This window comes from Lissotriton vulgaris, chromosome 9, assembly GCF_964263255.1.
Source record: "Lissotriton vulgaris chromosome 9, aLisVul1.2, whole genome shotgun sequence".
Classification (NCBI taxonomy): Eukaryota; Metazoa; Chordata; class Amphibia; order Caudata; family Salamandridae; genus Lissotriton; species Lissotriton vulgaris.
In genome coordinates, this window is record NC_141697.1 from 153,351,641 (window position 1) to 153,374,318 (window position 22,678).

A 22,678-nucleotide genomic window follows, 5' to 3' on the forward strand; every position below is an offset into this window, starting at 1 on the left:
AAAACCGACACAGGTGCCATAAAACTAGTGCCCTCAAAGGGATGTACCTTAACCCTAGATAACGGTGCGCAGAACGGAGAGGATGGGTGGGGCGGTAAGGAATCTAACACTAACCACTGTTTCTTACAGATATATCGTTACCGAAGGTAAGTAACTTGTGCATCTGAAAGAAACAGGCTAGTGTTAGATTCCTTATCTTAGAATATATACCCCAGCAATACCAACCCCGGTGGTGGGTCTGCGAACCAATAATCACACCAGAAAGTCCTGGAGAACAGACCGTCAGAAAAAGCTGTCTCTCCGGCCTTGACTGTCCAGGCAGTAGTGTCTAGCAAACGTGTGCAGCGAGGGCCACGTAGCTGCCTGACAGATGTCCTGCAAGGGGACTACCTGACCCAGGGCAGTAGTAGCTGCCGTGGCCCGAGTGGAATGGGCCCTCAGCCCAACAGGAGGCTCCTTTCCAAAGAGTAGCATACCTTGATGCACAACACGACCCACAGAGAGATGGTCCGTTTGTGCACCACCCATCCCTTCTTGGCGTCCACGTAACCAACAAAGAGCTAGTCGTCCACCCAGAACTGGCATGTGCGGTCCAGCTAAAATGAGAGCGCACGTTTTGGGTCCAGACGGTGGAGCCTCTCTTACTCTTTCAAGGGAAGCGGAGGTGGTAAGAAGGTGGGCAAGGTGATGTACTTACCGATGTGGAAGGCTGTGACAACCTTGGGCAGGAAAGAGGGACGCATCCTCAAGACAACTTTGTCCGGATGGACAGAAAGGAAAGGAGGTTTGTAAGAAAGAGCCTGGAGCTCACTCACTCTCCTGGCAGAGGTGATGGCAACCAGGAAGGCAATCTTAAGAGTGAGAAGACAAAGAGGGCAATTGTGAAGTGGCTCGAAAGGAGCGCACATCAAATAAGTAAGAACAAGGTTCAAGTCCCACTGAGGCATCACGAAAGGAACAGGAGGAAACATGTGAGTGATGCCCTTCAAGAATCTATTTACAACCGGGGACTTGAAAAGAGAAGGCTAATCAGGTAGCCTTAAAAAGGCAGAAATGGCAGAGAGGTAGCCCTTGATAGTGCCCAGAGCAGAGCCCTGCTGGGCAAGAGAAAGAGGAAAGAGGAGAACCTCTGAAAGGGTGGCAAAAAGGGGATCCACAGCCTTTGCTGCGCACCATGCCACAAATTTGTTCCACCTGCAGGTGTATACCGATTTTGTGGAGGGACGCCTGGCTGCCAGAATCACATCACAGACCTCAGGAGACAATTCAAATGGCCTCAACTGTCGCCGCTCAATCTCCACGCATGGAGGTGGAGACTGGACAGGTTCGGGTGGAGGACCGTCCCCTGCTGCTGCGACAGAAGGTGCTCCTGAAGAGGCAGACGAATAGGGGGATTGACTGACATACTGAGTAGCTCGGGATACCAGTATCTTCGTGCCCAGTCCGGAACCACAAGGATGACTTGGGCCCGGTCGCGCCTGATCTTCAGCACTCTGGCCAGAAGTGGTATAGGTGTAAAGGCGTATAATAGACCGCAGCTCCACTCGCGACGAAAAGCGTCTCCGAGCGAGTGCCGCCTTGGAAATTCCAACGTGCAGAACTGATGACATTGCGCGTTCTCTTCGGTGGCGAATCGATCTAAACAAGGCTCTCCCCATCACTGAAAGAGACCTTGCGCCAAGTCAGAGTTCAGACGCCATTCGTGATCAATCCTGCACCGGCGGCTGAGTTCGTCCGTCCTGGCGTTCAGGGAACCTGCCAGGTGTTGAACCACCAGGGTGACGCCTAGGTGTCCCAGCCAGAGGCGCAGAGCCTCCTGACAAAGGGTCCACGACCCCACCCCGTCCTGTTTGTTGCAGTACCACATGGCGGTGGTGTTAAAAAGTGAACACCTGCACCACACTTCCCCGGACAGAGGGAAGGAATGCCTTAAGTGCAAGTCGGATCGTCTGCAGCTCCAGAAGGTTGATATGGAGCCGGGACTCCGCCGAAGACCAGAGGTCTTTGATCTCCGCCTCTCCCATGTGGCCCCCCTAGCCCAGGAGGGACGCATCGTCACTACTACGTGCTCCTGTTGGGATAGGGAGAGGGATCTGCGGTTGACCCAATTGTGATCCGTGAGCCACCACTGCAACTGTCTCGCAGTGCCCTCCGAGATCAGGACGTGGTCGGACAGGTTGCCCTGATGCTGGGCCACTGAAACTTCAGGACCCACTGCAGAGCCCGCATCCGCCACCTGGCGTGATGAACCAGAAGGATGCAGGAAGTCATCAGCCCCAGCGTCAACCGGAACGAGACTCAGGATAAAGGCCGAAAGATCAGAATCAGAGCCTGAATATCCCGAACCAGCTGTTCAGGAGGATAAAACAGAAACTGCGCCGAGTCCAGAACTACTACGATGAAGAGGAGCTTCTGAGAGGGACACAGGTGTGACTTTGGCACATTGATGGAGAACCCCAGCAGGTGCAAGAGGTCGGCCGTAGTCTGGAGGTGATTGACGACTGTTTGGGGCGAGCCCGCCTTTAACAACCAGTCGTCGAGATAGGGGAAGACTAACACCCCTAAACTGTGCAGATGGACCGCCATCACTTTCGTGAACACCAGACAGGCGCCACTTAAGGCTGGTAATTCCCTCCATGAGGGAATTCTGGACATCAGCCGAAAAGTTGGCAGACCTCAGCCAGGCGTGGAGGCGACCCACCACCGTCGTGAAAATCGCCCTGCCCAGCGGGTCCGTGGTATCCAGCCCTCATCGGTTAGAATACCGTGCTGCATCCCGCCCTTCCGCAAGAGCTTGAGCGAGTTTGACCCGGGCCTCCTCCGGGCAAGCTGGAGGCACGTCCGCGACCGTGTCCCACAGAGAGTGGGTATAACGGCCGAAAAGGCAAGAGGTGTTGACCGACCGCAACCCCAAACTAAGTGAGGAGAACAGCTTCTTACCGAACTGCTCATACCTTTTGGATGCCCGATCAGGTGGTGCAGTCGGGAATGTGGTCTGGGAGTTAGAGGCCTGAAAAACCAGGCTCTCTGGGTTACAAGAAGCTAGGGTTGCCCGGGGCCTGGCGGTGGCGCCTTGCCAAGTTCCGATCTACAGGAGGACCTGTAGCCGGCCTAGACCAAGTGCCTAACAGAACGTCAGTAAGGGCCTCATTAAACGGCAGTAGAGGCTCCGAAGAGCTTGCCTGCGGTTTAAGGACCTCGGTGAGGAGTTTAGTCCTCACGGACGCGACAGGGAGCTCAAGACTCTAGGCCTTGGCCGCCCTCGTCAGCACCACGCTGTAAGCAGCCCCCTCCTCCGTAGCCACGGTAGGAGAAGAGACAAAGCCAGTGTCGGGTGAAGTGTCCAAGCCACTGGCCTCCCCTAGATCCACTGCCCAGTCCTGAAACGACTGGCACTCTCGTGCCAGAGGGTCCTCGGACCCCTCCCACTCCCCCTTGCCTCCCATCTCCTGATAGTCAGGTTCAAAGGATGGGGCCTGATCATAGAAGAATTTCTCTTCTCTCGGCGTCGAGTGCGGCATCGAGCGACACCGGATCCGGACCGAGGGAGGGATCGGGGACGACGCCGGCGGATGGGTCGTAAGGTCGACCAACGGCGACCCGGATCCGGTGGGGCCCTGCGGCATCGGGACTGGAGTCGTCGACGGCGCCAGGCCGAAGCACCCGCCCCGGCGCCCGCTTAGGCTCCCAGTCGGTCCAGTCGGTGCTGCGGGGCCTGAAGGCACCACCGCGGGACTCGACTGAGGAGAGCGACCTCATGGCCATGAGGAAGGCATCAATCTTCTCCGGCGTCGCGTTCAGCCCAGGGACCGGCGGGTATGGAGCTGGCAGCGGCGCGGAGCCGCGTGGGCGGTGTCGCCCGAACCCCCGGCCTCGTCGCGCGAGCGTCGGGGGGGGGGGGGAGTCGGAAGAGCGATGTAGTCTCTGACTTCTTGTGCCTCTTACCGGAGGACTTGGAGCCCGACGAATGGTGTGGACTTGCGCAGCTTCGATGACTGTGGCCCCGCGATCGGTCCTTCGACCTTCTCCTCGACATGGACCGTGAATGGTGCGGGACGACTGCCCCCAAAGTAGCGCCGGCCGCGATGTAAGTGCTCACGTCGACGAGCGGCGTCAGAGGACCGGCGGGCATGGCGCGGGGGAGGAGCGGTCACATGAGCTGCAGCGGACAGGCCAGCGGTGGTGAGAGACCAGCGGAGAGGCGGACATGGCGCGGGGGAGGAGCGGCGGCGGACAGTCGGTGAGGAGCAGAGCGGCGAGGACCTGCACTCAGGAGCGGAGAATGAGGTAAGCAGGCGGGTGTCAGCCCAGGCGGGGGACGGGGAGTTACTAAAGGCAATGTCGGGGCAGGCGGGGTCAGGAGACTAACACCTCCAGGCGACAGGCGGGGAAGGGGCGAGGGGGGGGAAGGGGGGCACGGGCTGCTGGGCAATGTCGGGGCAGGCGGGGGTAGGGGGAAGCCTGAAAGCACCCGGACAAGGTCGGGCGGGCTACTAGTTTGTAATACATGATGGAGCTCTTGACATCTAGTGGGTGTTGTGCCCTTTCTGTTGGTTTATTTAGGCTTTGGACACACGCAGTCTTCTAGTTTGATAAACATTAAAGCTGATTTATCTAGGATTAGTTCTCAACACTATCCTATCTTTATGCACTTGAAGGTATGGTTTCTCTATAATATGCGCTTGTGGCTCACTCTAGCAGAAATGTTTAAGGCACATCCTGAAACATCAGCCAAGATCTTCCAACCATTTTTTACATCAATTTGGGAGGGAAAGAAAATACCAGATGACTGGAACCAAAGCATCATCATCAAGATTCCAAAGAAGGGAGCATTAACCAACTGTAACAACTGGCGTGGAATCACCCCATTGTCAATCCTGGGTAAAAATCCTGGCAAAAATCTTTATACAGAACATCTGTGATACAGTGGATAAGCAATTAAGAAAAGGACAGGCTGGGTACCGCAAGGGCTGAGGATTTGATGGTCAGATCCTTACTTCACACAACGTCATAGAGCAGTGCACACAGTGGCAGAGACAACTATACATTCATTTAATTGATTCTGAGAAAGCTTTTGACAGCATCCATAGTTACAGCCTCTGCCCTATACGGAGAGCCTAGGACATGCCACAGCAGATCGTTATCCTCATCAAGAGCTTCTCTGATAATGTTATCTGCCAGGTGGGAGATAGTGAGTATAGCTTCACAATCAAGACTGAGGTGAGACAGGGACGCCTGTCAACTTTGCTCTTAAACCCAGTCATCGACTGGGTGATGCAATGCACAGCTAGAGATAGAGCCGGAGGCATCAGATGGACCTCATTCTCCACATAGGAGAACCTGAAATAAGCGGACACCCGCACAACATCTATGCATAGCAAGTGGACCAGAAGTTCACCATTAAGAAGTCAGAAGTCATTCACTGAACACCCCAAACCCTTCATCAATCAAGAGGGAGAGGAACTAGGCTTGACTGAAGAGTTCACCTACCTAGGCAGTGCAATCAGACATGATGGAGGGGTAGACAGCAGCATCAAAAGCAGATTGAACTTGGCCAGGAATACCTAAAGGATTCTGAACATGTGGAGTCATCTCAGTACAGCACCAACACGAGGCTGAGACTTTACCAGAGCGGAGTTCTGTCCACTCTTGAGCGTTTTAGAATTATGACAGATGAGAAAAAGCAACACCCCCAAACTGTCAGCCTTTCACACCAGTAACCAGATAAATATTGTGTGTGGTTTCTGGCTACAACCCATATAAAAACCAGAAACTACTGACCAGATGCAAGCAAAAGAGAACGGACACCATCCTTATGAGAAAAAGATGGAGGATAGGACACACCATCAGAAAAGAACAAGAGTCCATCAGAACAATAGCTCTCCTCTAAAACAAAGAAGGCAAACAGAAAAAAGGCAGGCCAAAAAACACCTGGAGGTTAACGATGGAAACAGAATACCCTGAACCATAGCTGGAGCACCGAACAGAAACTTGCAGACATAAGTGGCGGTCCCTTGCTGCTGCCCTAGATGTCAGTATGCATAACAGGCAGTGAGTAAGTTGACTAAATCCTATATGTCCTGGTAATGATCAAAGAAAAACAGAAACAATGTCCAAGTGTGGAATAATTCAGAACAAGAAATCAAGCAACTTACTAGTTTCTGCACCAAGAGGAAGTCTTTTTTGTAGATTGCAATGCCTTTGTTGAAAAGCTTCTTCTCTGTGGTGGTCCACCTGTCTGACCCTGGAAAGAGGCAACAAAAGTCAGAACTTTAAAAGTGAGTAAATTGTAAATGCCAAACACTTACACCTTCCAATAGAATTTAGAATGTAAACAATTTACTTCATCCTAATCACTTTGAATTCGATCCCAGAGTCTATTCAATGTGACTCTAATCAGATGCAAGAGGCAAGGTAAATGCCAGGCAGTCGGTCAAAGTAAACGTTATTCAACACAAGACCATGTAAAAGCACACAGAAAATGGAAAGATAAGGATTAGAAATGTAATCTAGTACAAAATTATAAATACCCAATTTCCAAACAATTCTAAGATAAAATATTTAAAAGTGCCAAGTCAGATGGACTAAATCATGTCTAAAATAACCCTTAAAATTCAAAATTCTTTCTATTGTAAAACACTGATCTCAAACTTTAAGACTGCAGAACAGATTTCAGGTGAGCCTTAAGACTGCATAAATATTAAAGCATCCTTATGCCGTCTAACATTGGACTTGTGCAGCAATGGCACAAAGAACGGTGTCTTGGATCTTGATAAAATGGGCAAAACAAAGATAAATGGACGGGGCTTTGCATTGAATAGTTGTCACACATACAGATATATCCTGCTGCTGTGCCCCCGGGAACGAAAAAGCAAATTTAAAGTGAAAAGTCTAAACAACGTCAGCCAGTGATGATATGTAGGCACATTTTTCTTGAAAATTGCATATCTCCGATTCTGCTAATTGTTTTTTTGCTTTTGCACTCAAATAAAATGTTACCCTACTTTCCTAGACTTGTGTGGGATTTTGCTTGTGTGTTTTTCATTAATTACTGTTTGAACTGCTGCATAAAATACTTTACACACTGCCTCTAAGTTAAGCCTCACTGCTTTGTGCCAAGTTACCAGATGATTAAGGCCAGTGTTAACTTGGGGTTTGCTTATGTTTCATCCTGACAAGAATTGTGGGTGCTGCTTGAATAACGTTTCACCCACTCCCTCCCCCACACCCCATCCTCCAACTTGTAACTCAGTTTCCTACAACTACATTATATACATTTAGAACTCAGATGAAAAGACTTGTTAGGCAATGTGGAAGAGAAAGAAAGTGGTACAATGCAGAAAATTACGATTGTATGTTGGTGAAACCCTTACGGAACGGAAATCATCACAATTGTGTGCTAATGACAATGGGATCAAGGAACAATTCCAATGCATTTTGTTCAAAATAACAAAAGACAAAGGGGAAAGCAGGGTTGGAAGCACGCAAGGTCTCAGTTTGCTTCACCAATATTAAAGCTTTAGCAAACGATTTTTGCACTGTTCAGTAGGAGAAATGTTAGTCATCAGTTTACATTGTAAAGCGCCAATATGCCTGCAAGATAAAGCTGTATGAACTCCCATGGACGTGTCTGTTTGGACGCTTTACGTACCTGTGTAGTGATATGCTGCCAAAGGGTGGTTCAATGGTCGTCTGGGCCTTTTCACCAGAAGTCTCGTCAGAGCAGCCTAGGCAGAAAAGAGAAGTGTTTGTGTTTCAGAGAAAGTCAACAAAACAAAGGAAAGCAGAAGGGATGTTCCAGCGATTACATTATGTACAGAATCGAGTTGAGAAGCACATGCTAGCAGCATGCACGTTCTTGTCCAGAGCAGATCCTTTTCTACACACGGAGGATACACAGAATCTCCCTTGTACTCCAATAATGCGAAGGGCATTTGCACCGTGACTACAATGTGTTAATAATATAGTCTCACAGCTTCAGCACTTCATACACCATGCATCCTGCTAGAGTAGGCTCCCACTCCACAACTCCGCAACTAAGTAGATTGCTTTCCAATGTAGTTACCTGATGTTAATTTTAATTAACAATCTTTAGGTGTTAAAACACTGTCAGCAGAGAATGAGTTTCCTTGTTTCGGGATTCTTCTTCAAGCTAGCGAGGAGGTGATGCAACTAAACCATTCTAATGACTGATGTCTAATATTTCAATGCACACAACATTCAAATATTCAAACACTGGCGAGGTGTATACCCAAAAATCTCTTCCATCCGAGCTGAAAGATGCACTTGTATTTCCATACAATAGCCTAGTTCAGAGTGCGAAGGACCTCCTATGGGCTTCTTTGCCAACTTCTCCACATTGCCATATAGACAAAATGTAAAAGGATAGCCTTACCTTCATCTTTATTCATAAGAACAGATCTTGTCTATTAGAAAACTAAAACTGACCAGGGAGAATATCAAATGCGTCAGGCCAGCCAGGGTATGAACATAATATCCAGTTTTGGCATGTGCAAAGAAGCCACGTCCCTAAATACTGAAAATTGTATTGTTTGCAATCTAAACACTCAACCTAAATAAAAAATGGTTCCAGTATTGTTCCTACCCTGGCGTGAACTACACGAGCCTATGTGGTTATACCTTGACAGCCAAATGTGCTTATGTGGCAGCTAAATGTGCAGATTATTTGCTTATACTTTCAGGATAGGTTCACATTTGTAATTCAGACTGAAATTAGTACACACAACGAACACATCGTATAGAACTCTGAGAGAGTGGTTTTACCTCCTGCCTTGCTAGAGGAAATATGGGGGGGGGGGGGGGGGGGGGAGGGGGAGGGTGGGGGGAATAATTCCGTGCTGTTCTACTAGAGGTGCCTGTTATTTTCTAGTAAAAGATCCCACCTGCTGCAAACCGCACATCATTCTAATTCTTGGTAAGAACAATGTACTTACTGCATCTTATCCAAATAACAATTCCATTCGAATAACATGGGGAAAACATTCATGTTCTTTTAAAGGTGTGCACAGAAAGCAAGAAATACCCAGGGCAGCAATAATGCAACGTCAACGTATTACTCATGGATTTAGAATTTTGCGCAAAAAAAAACCAAAAAAAAACAGGCAACTCCTTGTGGTCACAAAGCAACCCTAGAGGAAACGTGTAATTCACATATGAGCCACTAGATGGCGGATGTCTGCACAGTATGAAACTACAATTTTCGTTCATAGTATGTCTGACTTGACAATGTAGCTGTCATTGACACTATTACAAATTATTTTAAATTTACAGAGAATGTGTTTTGGCTCCACCCAGAGAAGCATTACTCTGACCTCGTGCTTTTGGCTATATGGTGTATTATTCCACCTTCAAAGAAGTGCTCTCGTTGGTATGCCAAAGGGGCCACTTTACATCTGAAAAGTACACTCAATTATCAAGCTGTTTTCCACCTTAATTTCTCTCTCTCATCCAGTCATTCTATACAAAAACACCCCTTTAGCTATGTTCTTCCTCCGCACTGGCAAAGCCAATAGGGCAGGCTCTGTTGTGATAAAGAGCATTTTTGCAGGTGTTCTGGCACATTATCGCCAGAAGATGGCTTTGCCAATGCTTGTAAATGTGGCAGTTTTGCTAAGAATTTTATTTATTATTTATTTATTTAAAGAGTTTTATATAGCGCAAACAAGATCTTCACAGATATCAGAGCGCTTTACATAGACGGGTACATGAGGGAGCACAGTCAAACAGGCAAATCAAGCTTTACATAGAAGGGTGCAAGGGGGAGCATATTCAGACGAGTAACTCAATAAATCACAGTATAATAGTACTACTAAGTGACACAACCACTCATGTGGATGATACAACAACTCATACAAATAAGTCAAGAATCAAACATGTAATACAGAACGGTGCAAGGTGTTAATGGGATTCGAGATAGCAGCTCAAGTGTATTTAGCCATGAGGATAGCTTTTACTTCTTTTTTAAAGAGTGTAGTGGAGGAGATCAGCCTGGTTTCGGGAGGGAGTGAGTTCCATATCCTAGGCGCCATTCCTGAGAAGGAGCGCTTGTATGTTTTTTCCTTCCGAAATCTTCGAGGTTTTAGCAGGAGATTGTTTGTGCCTCTCGTGTTTCTAATTCCCCCAGAGATTGTCAACTTCTGAGCGAGGTAGCCGGGTGAGTTTAGGTGTACCGCCTTGTGTGTCATGCGGGCGATTTTCAGCTGTATTCTGCCTTCAAAAGGCAGCCAATTCAGGGATTTCAGGTCAGGGGTAATGTGGGAGTACTTTTTTGACCCAGTGATGAGTCTCGCTGCAGCATTTAGAGAAGCTTTTAGTGGTGCGGTTGTAGTTAGGGGGAGTCCGCAGAGGGCGGTGCTGCCGTATTCAATTTGTGGGATGACTAGTGCTTGTACTGCAGTTTGGAAGTCTTTGGCCGGGAGGTAGGGTTTGAGTTTCCTCAGAGTATTGATCTGGAAGTTCGCTCCCTTTGTTGCCTTGCTGATATGTTGCTGCATGTTGAGATTAGTGTCGAGTGTTATGCCTAAAGATTTTGCTGAGTCCACGATGGTGGGTTGGACATTGAGTGCGGTTAGGAGTTTAAGCCAATGTTGAGTGGTTGATATCTTAGCTGGAGGTGAGATCAGAAGGAACTCTGTTTTCAGGGCATTGAGTTTGAGGTGGTTATCGGCAAGCCAGGATTGGGTGCAACTGATCGTTGTGTTCAGGAGCAGGATGTCATTGGGTGATTGTAATTTGAGGTAAAGTTGGGTGTCATCAGCGTACATGTGAAAGCGTACATTGGATGCTTGTAGCAAGGTGGTGAGAGGCTCCATGACTAGGTTGAACAAAGTTGGGGATAGAGAAGATCCTTGGGGGACGCCTAGCGTTACAGGTATTGGCGAGGACATCAGGTTGTTGCTCTTGAATTTTTGCGACCTGTTGTGAAGAAAGGAAGTGAACCACTTGAGGACAGTTCCAGATAGGCCCATTCTTGTGTTTAGTAGTTCTAGTAGATTCTCATGTTTTGTTAGTTTTATTAAATTGTTACTTCAGAGCGCCAGCGCCCGGTAATGGAAGATATGCGCAGTACTTGAATGACAGCAATCCTGTTTGTATCACTGCTCAAGATAACAATTTTGTATGCGAAGGAATACTGGGCGCATCTTTCCATTTCTGAAAACAATGTCCAATTAAAAAAAAAAAAAAAACTTAATACCCGACCTGTAAGGGAATATACTATAGCATGTATAAGAGAGAGTGGAGGAGTGTGGCTCAATGCTTAGAGCGGCAGACCTTGATGCAGAACGCTGGCCAGGGACCAGGGTTCAATTCCCGCCTCGGCGGGTTTCGGGCTTAAATTCCTCTGACCGGATATTCTCGCCTCAGTGCCGATTCTAAGCTTGGGTCCCACGCTGCAACTCTGGGCAATAGCTTGCTTAGTCTCCACAACGGCCCCCGATACACAAGGGATGCCTGGTTTCACCATGGGATGCCCAGGAGTGGACACCCCACAAGGAAAAGCCAGGAGGGGTTCCCTTGTGGTAGGAGTACAAGCACCGGGATGCCTCCGGGTCACTGTTCGCGCTATACAAATACGCCACATTTACATTACATTTACACACAAGCAACGTGCACAAAGGCATGTACAGTTCGTGAAAGTGAAACTGGTACAGCAACGGTACAGAAACCATCGACGAGAAGTTAAAGCTCGGCTGCCGGCCAGGTTTCTGGCAGGGAGCTCATTAGCAAGGCTGAGACAAACTTTAAGTGTTTGAGCCCGAGATAAAGTAAGCACATTAGTTAAGCCGTGAATTTTTAACAATTACAACATAATACTGCGAAGCGCCAACCAAAATGTTTTTTAGAAAAGAGCAGAAAGATGAATTATTGTAACTCTGCTGGTCATCACGTGCAGGCGCATAAAGAAACCAAAGAGAACAGATTAGTCTAGATATAAATCACTTAAATGCACTAAGTCTTTGCTATAAATGCACGGAGTATTTGCTCTCTCGCGCGCCCATTCTCGCCCCCTCTGAATTCAAAAGCAAGCACTGAATAGAACATCCAGGCTTCTGCCTGCCCTGACGGGGACTCGTCTCCTAAGAAACCTCCGTCTTCACGGAGCGCCTCTAGCAATGCCTGGCAACACAGACTGGGTCAAGAAGAAACAATCACACTGGACAAACGCAGCACGTTACGAGGCAGGGCCAGCCGTGGCTGAGCTCTGCACCAATTGTAATAACAGAGGGTGTTACTGCCTGCACATCTCAAACACATAACGTCCAGACGCAGAGGCAAATCCACATGAAAAAAACAGCAGCAGGATAAGCTTCCTAAACATCCATTGAAAATGCATACCGAACCTATCAACACACTTTTAAAAAGTGCATTGCAACCCAAAACGGATGTGTGGGGGCAAGGCATGTATTGTTTCTATGCACGTGCTACCAAACAAACTTAAAATAGGAAGGAATGCATAGCTAGCACTCTGCTGTATGTACATATTCAAAGAAAAAAGTTAACGTTTAGTTTTAATTAGGACAACTTTTTTTTCCTATTTAAAACAAGCTTAAACTACACAAACTTTAAACATTCTTGCAGTAAATAAATAAAATTTGGTTGTAGAATTTATGGTTGGTGCTCTAGAACAGTGGATCCCAAACTTTTGACTCCAGAGGACCACCATTGAGTCACTACTGGAAGCAGGGGACCCCCCCAAGCAATTTGTACGATATACATTTCAAACATTGAAACAGTGAATTGGAAAAAAAAAATGTGTAAACACCAAACAGATACTCTAATTACTAATTATTTTAGTATTTTATATGAAAATCTTTTGCAAAAATTGAAAAATGTTTATGAAAAGGTTGCTGCTCTGCGACTATCTTTTCAATGTTTGGCTTCTGCTCCTGCCAGGGCCGGGCTGTAAACCGAAAGCAGCCCTGGAAAATGTTGTCAGACCAGTCCCTGTAGGGTGCACACCAAGTGCAGCGAGTAAGCCTGAAAAGTAGATAGGAGTCTTTGGTGGCCTCCCACGCCAAGAAAATCTGGGGGAACTTGTGCATTCTACATCCTATTTGTCCCTAAACTTTGACTAGTATTTGTTCTTAAAGCATAGCAAATGATAACCTTACAGTGCACCAAGATATGGCAATGTTTGTAATGAAAATGTTACATAAGGCAAAGAATTCACATGTCATTCATACTGGTTGTCATTTTTAATAGGGATTGGTCTGCAGAACCACAAGCTCTGGATTTAGAACATTATAGTGGTTAGCGTTGACTTTAATAATAAGAATGTATTTCTACCCAAACTAACATTTCTTTAGGAGCATCAGGATAATTAAAGACTGGGAAAAAATATAAGTTACTAACATATCCTGCAATTTGCATGCAGCTCTTTGATGGCAGTTCATACCTCACTGTGCTAGATTACGATTGTAACTTATGAACTGCACAGTAATAAAATAATCTCTGTGCCAAAAGCAGCAACCCAATGAGCTATGTACATAAAATACAGTTTTTGAATGAATCTCACAAGTACATTGCAGCAGGGATATTAACCATCTGCGCTACCTTAGATGAGTCAAAACTGTCACTGGACAAAACTTCCAACTCTCTCCAGCAAGTACATTAATCACTGGAGTTATCTTGAAACTTGTATTGTTGCCCGAAAACTGCTGATTATACAAGGAACTTTACAGCGCCTTTAAAACTGCTGCCTGTGGAACCCCTGGGAATGTGTCCCAGACACTTTGGCAGGGCTGCACTGGCAACAGCGGGTACCGGGCGTTTCCTCTGTGGGCCGGAGGGGTCGTGGCCAGGGCTGGTGCTGTTCCCAGTCTGGCCATACACCTGGGGGCCTGCGGACCACAGTTTGGGAATCACTGGTCTAGAAAGCTAAAATGGGGACACATTTTCAAGGAGTTGTCAAATACCTTCTGCGTCATATTCAGTAAAACATTTGACAGTCAGTGTGAAACACGTACTTCCTAAACTAGGAGCACTGTCAGTTGACTCCATAATAATAAACTGGTGCATCACAACCAAGTTCAAATGAACAAATAAAGCAGTGACACACCAATTGAGTCAACGGTACAGACACATGGTAAAAGTCACATACATGGACATGTGTTTGCACACTGCTACTCACGCACATAAGAGGCACACTGTTAGATCTGCTTTTGGTCAGAGGAAATAGAGTAAATCCCTTGATTTCTCTCTTTGCATATCTGTTCTATTGCTCCATTAAGCAAAGTCTGTGTACCTTTTTATGGCATAGGGGAATAGAATATTTATTTTCTTTATGGAGATCGATCTTGGATCCGGACGCCACAAAACGTCTTTGGGAGATACATATCCCATTTACTTATCTTGCGAAGATTTTGCTTGCTCACATAAGGATTAACTCCAAAGAACATATGGTTTATGTCTTTTACTTCTAAAGCCCTGAAGAAGTCCCAAGAGGGACAAAACCCGTTGGCTGTCTTGTCAAACGTGTGCTGTGGTTTTAAAGAATTACTATGGATTAAAAGAATAAAAAGGAACATTCTTCTGCAGCAAAAACTCCGACTAACGTTTTTCATTTGGGAAGAAAAAAATGTAATTGTTCTGTGATGGATTATAGACACTAACATCCTTTCACTATTTATTTGTTCTTTTGAGCGCAGGGCCACTTTTGTTCAGATCATTAAAGTGTATATAAACCAAGAAGAAAAATGTAACGTTTTAAAACATTCTGTAAATATAAAGGAAATTTGAGGCTACAAGTTAGTATGCTCATATTGTTTCGTGGGAGGAGTGCAAGTGCATCAAACAGAATATAGTACTGAGGATGAGTAGCCGCAATTGAATTCTGTCCAGTAAAATTAAACTTTTTTTTTAGTATTGGTTTGTGAATTAAATCAAATATTTCATTATTTGTTTGATGAATACTTGTGTTTGTTGTATTGGTTTGCAGTTCAAATCATTGATTAGGCCTGGTTCCCTGGCTTCCAGTAATGACTCTGGGGGGGGTTGGGTGTCCCTGGATTCAATAATTATTCAGAAGGGGTCCCTTAAAAGAGTAAACAGGGGTTCACATAAGTCATAAGTTTAAGAACTACTGTCCTATAGCCTTACAACCTAGTCAATTGTTGGGAGGTTTCCTGGGTGAAAGGATGCTTTTATACTGACATGCTTCTCGAGCAGGATCATGTGAAATCCAATCAACCTTCTTTGGCTCAGTTGTGTCAGTCTTTGTCTTTCGACCCAGAATACATATCTTCCCTAATCTTTCAGCTCTGAAGGGTTACCATCATGAGACATTGTCCGATGGCTTTTCAGTGTTGACAAAATATCCTTTGAAATTGGGAGTCCTACAAATGTTTTCTCTTCACCTCTTTGGTGCTCTCAAGCGCTCACCTTCGAATGAGACACTAAAGCCAGCCTTCCACGTTAACTCGATCTGAGTCACTATGCTGTGCTTTGCGTGATTTTCTCTTTAAGACTTCAATAAAGAACACAGCACTCAGATTTATGATCAAACAGGAAGCATAAATTACAAGCCTTGTGCTCAATATCTGTTACAATGATATGGTTGCTACTATGACCAAACCTAAACTGTATGCTATCCATAATCCAATACACTTAAAATGTTGAAGAAATGCAGGGAAAATAATGCCTGTAGCCCCCTCTAAAACACTTATTATCTCATCTGGGCCTTCCATTGTCAAAGACTGCGTGGAAAAACAACCTTTTTTTAATCTACAGCATAAGGTGCTAACTACTTAAGTAGCAGACATCGCCTATCTCATATAGAATTCTTTGGTTCTTGGCAATTGTGCTGGACTGAAAACCTCTGGAACAGTACCATCTTTTTACTTGTGAACTCACTAGCAGAAAAAAATACCCTGAAGACAATAGTGTAACAAAACATTAGTGGCCCGCGCAGCGACGACCTGACGAGGAGCAGGTCCATATGATGAAGCATGACCCCTAGTTCGCTGGGTGTGTGAGGACCCTAGTTCCGACAGAAGGAATTCCTCTTTCTCTCCCTCTCACCCTCAGAGTCACCCAGTTTGCATTTACAAACAGGGGTGGCTTGGTTTATTGATTTTGTGTCTCTCTGACACAGACAAGAGGAACTGCATATCTTTAGATATTTAACAGAAGGTGCTCTAAGTAGTACTGCAAACAAAGCCCTTAAGAGGAACGTAAATTAATGTTACAGAGGACACCTAAACTATGCACTGTTTTACTTTTGTCCACTAATCAGCAATACATCGTTTTAGCGAAGTTATTTAAAAGAACAAATAAAGGACCCACTTACCAGGATATTTCCTTTTGCTTCGTGTAGACAGTGAAGTGCCAATTCCTGATTGGTGCCAGCCCCAGGGAGAATGCCGGAGCAGGCAGCCGTCAATAATGCTTCAACTGGGATTAGAGTAGAGATAAAAAGGGCACAAATTAGGAAAATGAATGGAGGTACAACAAACATGATCATTTTCACATTATTTTGTCCTAAAACTCGAAAATGCAGCATAAAAGACATTTTAGACAGCATTGAGACACTAGCACCAGAGAAAAATTAAACAACCGAATTAAAAAAAAAACGGTCACATCAAAATAGTATTAACTAGCAGCCCGTCCAGACGTTGTCCGGGTAGGCTTTGAGAGTACTGACCAGCATCGCCGCTCCTCCCCCACCAGCATCACGCTCCTCCCCGCCGCTCCTTCCCGCGCTGGGCACTTCATCTGCTGTGCACTTCTGAAGTACCTGTCCGAACCCATACTTTACCGAGGCCCGCTGAAGTGGCTCGGCACCCCTGCCCACCCTGTTGTTATGACCCTGCAGGTGTTGGCGAAGTGCAGTTGGGTTGTACCGCTCTGTCTGAAGGAGGGCTCACTTGACTGTTGATGTGGCGATTCTGCGGCGGGTGAGGGTGTTATCGTTTTTGGGTGATAGTGCCATGCAACAGTCAGAGGGTGCCAGATCCTAAGGTGGCGGGGTGCACATTTTACTGGAATGGGAGACATTCCCCCGGATAATGTGAAGAGGTGCAAGCTGCGGTGGGGCGCGCCGGGGTCTACATGTCTGAGGCTCCCCCCCAGCTAAGATTGAGAAGCAAATGGCATCGTCTGCACTCACAGCCCGCTGTATTTACACGTTCAGCGCAAAAGAGCGTTTTGCTAACACGGTCAAGTGTGATTCCTTACACGCCGTCAAACATGTAAAGTGTGAATCTATACTACTTACTCACAATATGTGCATTGTGCGATGGCTCCTCCCCGCGCTGGGCACTCCATCAGCTGGGCACTTCCGCATGTCGGGTGTCGGTCCCTTGCTCCTTCCAGCACTCCTGTCTGACACTGAACGCCGCGTTTACGTAACGAGACGCGGAACGCCGTGCGTCTAATCACTGTATGCATACGCCCATACGGACTACTCCCCCCCCCCCCCCCCCCCCCCCCCCCCATGTATATGGTGTGTTGATGTATAGCCTATGTCCATCTCCTGGACCTCTCCTTTCCAACGCGGTATTGGGTGTTGTGATTGGTGGTGTACTTTGAGTTTACCTGGCTCAAAGGACACAGTTCTCTCTTTATAATAGTACTAGCAGCCCGCCCCGATTTGCCTGGGGCAGGAAGGGGCTGGGGGAAGTACACTCGCTCCCGCCCCGCCCCCTCCCGCACCGACTCCCCCCCCCCCCCGACTCACTCACGCCCCCCTCCCGCCCGACTCACTCGCGCCCCCCTCCCACCTAGGCTCACTCGCACCCCCCTCCCACCCAGACTAACTCGCGCCCCCCTCCCGCCCAGACTCACTCGTGCCCCCCTCCCGCCCCGACATTTTCATTTACTGGTGCCTCCTTCTTTCCTCCCTGCATCACAGTCTCACTTTCCCTTTCCTTACCTGTGCCGCCGCTCCTCACTGCACAGCCGCTCGTCACTGCACCACCCTCCTCCTTAGTCGTCATCACACGCGTCGCGGCCAGCGCTAGGTCCCGGCCGGCGCTACTTTCAGGGGACTACTTTGTTTACAAACGTAATGTTTTAGATTGACTTTTTTTTTACATTTATATAGCCTATGTCCATCTACACACCCTGACATTTTCATAGATGTATCGGGTGTATAGATTGGCGCTGTGGTTCCAGAGTTTACCTGGCCAAAAGGTGCAAGTTCTCTCTTTATAATAGTAGTATAGATATAGATATAGATTGATATACATCTAGTCGCTGGAAGAAGCGTGGTGTTATCTGGTGCACTTCTGATCTCCATGGCCAATGATGGCAGATATGAGCCATTCACTGAACCCTGAAATTTTCTATATTCATTTCATCACCCATTTGTGATATACAATGCTCTCTCAATTTCTAGTGCCCTTTGCGAAACACAAGAGTTTTCAAATTGCTGCTTTGCTTTACTGTGGAGCATTTAGCATTTACACATGTGGCCCAGGCCAGCTTTAGCACTGCTGGAGCCCGGTGTGACAATCTTATTTGACACCATCCCATGACCACCTCCTCAAATTCCCTCGATTCTACCCCCCAGCAAAAGTGTTCCTCATTTCTCCATAGCCCCTCTCTATAGGTGCAAGAGAATAGTGCATTTTTTAAACCGCATGTAGGTGTATTTATCCACTAGGTCAAAAGGGGATGTTGGTTAGTATTTTTTAATTATTTTCTTGGTTAGTATTTTTTAATTATTTTCTTTTAAGTGAATAATATTTGAGCACGTCCTTTTCCTATACTACTGTGTAAACCAGGGTCACTTGTGCACTTGCAGACAATTTGAGCAATATTGACAATTTAAAGCACAAGTTACTTACATTAGCCCATACTGCAGGGCTAGTATGGAATGCACAAAACCAGTAATAATAACGTGGTAGTCCGCCGGATAGTTAGCCGGGCAGCAATCAACCGTGATAGGGGCAGTGCGGCAAGGGGGAGGGAACGGGTCGTCAATGCGGTCCGCGTTAGGGTGAAGATTACCCAGCATTCCATACTAGCCCTGCAGTATTGGCTAAAAAAGTTATCTTAGACTTTTCAAATAAGAAGGCATGTTTTGTTTGTCCTGAAGATGAACTCTGAATAAGTATAGGGTTCGAAACGTCGTCGACCTTGTCACACTTTATGCATATGAATGATGCTAATGTTCGCAAGCAATAGTGTGCTAACTGTATTGTCTGATTGTGAATTGTGATACACAGACTACCTGAATTGCCTGTAAATTCCTGTTTGTCTTTCTCCTAAGTGTGTTAGTTGGGCATCGGCTGGTGTCCTGCTTGTATCACACCATATTCCTTTTGTATTTTACTTATCGGAAATTAAGTACTGTCCGGCTGGACAATGAATATTGTTGCTATCTAAGTCTATATTTATTTCGCAAAATATCCTTTTGACTAGGGACCACTGTCCTGTGTAAGGAAGGATGGAGAGGCTCAAAGACTTGGCCGTAGACCGTGTGTCCTTGAAGCGCTCTAGGGCGTTGTCTGCTTTGTTGCCAAAAGGCGATGGCCATCAAAGGGCATGTCCATCAAGGTGTTCTGGACATTCCCTGAAAAGCCAGTGGACCTCATCCAGGTGTAGCGATGAAGCGCTACAGACGTTGAAATGGTCCTGCCCAGAGTGTTGGAGGTGTCCAGCCCACAACGTATTGTATACTTTGCTGCATCCCTCCCGGCGGCAACTGTCTGGGAGAGCACTGCCCGGGCCTCCTCCGGACATTGAGGCAGCACTTGCGCCACCATATCCCACACTGAGTGGGAATAATGGCCCAAGAGACATGCAGTGTTTACGGACCACAGTCCTAAGCTGGCGGAAGAGAACATTTTGCCAAGGTGGTCCAGCTTCTTGGATTCCCTTTCCAATGGAGCGTTAGGGAAGGTGCTCTTGGAAGTGGAAGCTTGGACTACCAAACTCTGTGGGGTGGGATGTTTGGAGAGGAAAGTGGGGTCGCACGAGGCTGGGCGGTGGCGTCGGGCAATCATCCTGTCCACGGGAGCCCCAGTGTTAGGCCTGGACCACATGCCCAAAAGAACACCTGTGAGGGCCTCATTAAACGGCAGCAGGGGCTCCGAAGAGCTCACTGCCTGTTGAAGCACGTCATTCAGGAGGTTAGTCCTGACCGCCACCGTAGGAAGCTCGAGGTTAAGAGCCTTGGCCGTGCTACACAACACCACTGCGTATGACTCTCCCTCCTCCGTAGCCACGGTAGGGGGAGACATGCCAAGGTCAGGAGAGGTGTCCAAACCACTGGTGTCCCCCAGTTCCTCTCTTCAGTCCTGTTCACTGTCCAACTGGTCAGTTAAAGGGTTACCTGACCCCTCCCACCGGATCCGGTGCCAGACGCCACCGGCACGGCTACATGTCCACGGCGGGATGGAGGCCGGGGGCCGACTGGCTTCAAGCACGGTAGTGGTGCCGTTGGAATCGGCGCCGGTGTAGGGGTAACAAGGTCAACTGGCGCCAATCCGGATCCAGGCCTGGATTCAAGGGGGGCTTGCGGCGCTGGAGTCGCCGAGAGCGAAGACCTAGGCCCCCAACCGAATCCACGGGGGCCGAAGGCGCGCCGGTGGGGTCGGTCCACCAAAAGATGGCATGCATCGCCTCGTAGAACGTATGAAGTTAGGCGGGAGTCACTCTGGGTCCCGGAAAGGGAGGGAAACTGAGTCGACCCTTCGATCTCCGCTCGTGGAGCGGCACCACCAGTGTGCCTCCTCGGATCGGCCGACCGACAAGGAGAAGTTGAAGAGCGACTATGCTTCTTCGACTTCTTATGCTTAGAGTTACCCGACCCAGAGTGCGAAGACTTCGATGATTTCGAACCCGAATGGTGGTGGCTCTGTAACCGGTCCCTCGACCTCACTCTCGACCAGGACCTCGAACGGCGTGGAGTCGACTGCCTGTGTTCAAGCAGCTTTCGGGACAGCGCCCGCAAAGCCTTCGCGTCATCGACCGGCAGTGGGAGCACGACTTGGGCTTGTGGTAGCGCTCCAGGCAAAGAAAAACACACCCAGTGTGAATCCGTCAGCGACACCATGCGATGATTGGAACCGCAGGCCTTGAAACCGAGCATCCCTCGTGCACCTTTTCGGAGTCGAAGTCTCGTAAAAAGAAGTTAACAAAAGTCGATAAAAAATTAGTCAAAAACTGACTGAGGTGCTGCTCTTCCAGATCTGCACTGGCTGGCGCGGAAAAAGAAAGAACTGATGTCAGCGCGCGAGGGCGGCATCTAAGTAGCTGCCGCGACGTCATCCAGACGACGGACGCAGAGCTGACCAACGCCACCTTCCAACGTGCAGAGGTACTGCTGATGAAAAACCTTTCCGGATCCAGTCAGACACCTGGAGATAGTAATTCTAAGGTAAGGAATCTATAACTTGTTTCTTTCAGATTTCTTTTTTATGTTTCAAGGCGGGAGAATCGAATCTGCTCATCCGTTAATACAAACTTAGTGAATACTTACTACATTTGTGTAGGAAAGTGCCCTGTTTGACATGGTGACCCCCACTTGTGTGCCTAGTATTTGTTGCGATTTCGACTGGAAGTGCACTGAGTTACGGCTAACCAGGTTCCCAGGGCCAGATCTCTTTCCCAAAACTGTGCAATTATTTTCCCCAATTAGGAACAGCTTTAGTACACTTTGTAAGTCCCAGGTAAATAGTACCTTTGGTACCTAGGACCGGAGGACTGCAGCACAAATTGTGCCACCCTAAGGGACCTCTCACCAAACGCATGCAAGGCTGCAAGTTTTGATGCAGACCCAAAAATAAAAACACAACATGATACACTTACCTGTGTGCCATTTCCCCTAACATTGCAAGTAATATTTGTAAGTCACCCCTATCGCAAGTCTTACAGACCTAAGGCAAGGTGCCTTATATTACAAATGAGGGCATAGCTGCATGAGCAGATATGTCAGTGCACAGGTCAGTTCTATTATTGCCAGCTCAAGTGAATGGGTAAGCCATTTTAAGACTTGAGCCGAACACTGGTGAAAACTAGTTCCCCAGCTACATGATGGCTTCACTGAAAAAAGGGATGTTTGGTATCAAGCATCTCGTATTAATACACCCACGCTGATACCAAAGTAGGATTTAGTAATACAGGCACAGAGGGCAAATTAGAAGTGCCCCTGAAAACCTACCAGCCTGTGGTGCTGACTAACTGGCTTTCATCAACAAGTGACGAGTGTCTGACCCCTGAAGGGTGATGGCCTTTGCTCTCTGGGGGCCATAACCCAAGCCTGCTCGGGCTGAGGGTGCTTTGCGCTTCGCCCACAGAATGACCTGCAGATTATTATTCCAAGGAAGGGGAGCTTCAAAGCACCTGTTGGCTTAGGTATGTGAATCTGGTTTCTCTGACAGCGCGAGAAGCAGACCCCACTGATGCCCCTAAATTCAGTATTTAGGAGAGTCCCTGGCCCCAGATAAGCAGATCCTGTTGACCTACGAATAACAAGCATTTGCAATACAATAGGTCTTGCATTACTGAAAGTATGAGCTATTGGCATTGTATTATTTGCAACGCCAATAGCTCAAACTTTTAGTAATGCGAGACCTTTGGCACTTGAAATGCTTTTTACCTTAGCTGCCCGGCGCGAGAAAGGGAGAGAAGGAAATTGGGTGAGCCGGGCCGCAGCAATGAAAGGTGCAGCTCGTCAAACTATTTGTTCAATATTGGGATTTTTGGGAAG

At 47.4% G+C, this 22,678-nt stretch overlaps 1 protein-coding gene across 4 annotated transcripts in view; it reads right to left on the reverse strand.

The window, feature by feature from the left end:
- The window catches only part of MIDEAS (mitotic deacetylase associated SANT domain protein), a 664,701-nt gene that overhangs the window by 49,115 nt on the left and 592,908 nt on the right, over positions 1-22,678 (reverse strand). For all 4 annotated transcript variants that reach the window (XM_086937252.1, XM_086937251.1, XM_086937250.1 and 1 more), the window contains 3 exons: positions 16,310-16,413; positions 7,652-7,727; positions 6,156-6,244 (listed from right to left, as the gene is read on the reverse strand). In XM_086937252.1, the coding sequence (XP_086793378.1) occupies positions 6,156-6,244; positions 7,652-7,727; positions 16,310-16,413 (269 nt within the window). The remainder of the gene's footprint in view (positions 1-6,155; positions 6,245-7,651; positions 7,728-16,309; positions 16,414-22,678) is intronic.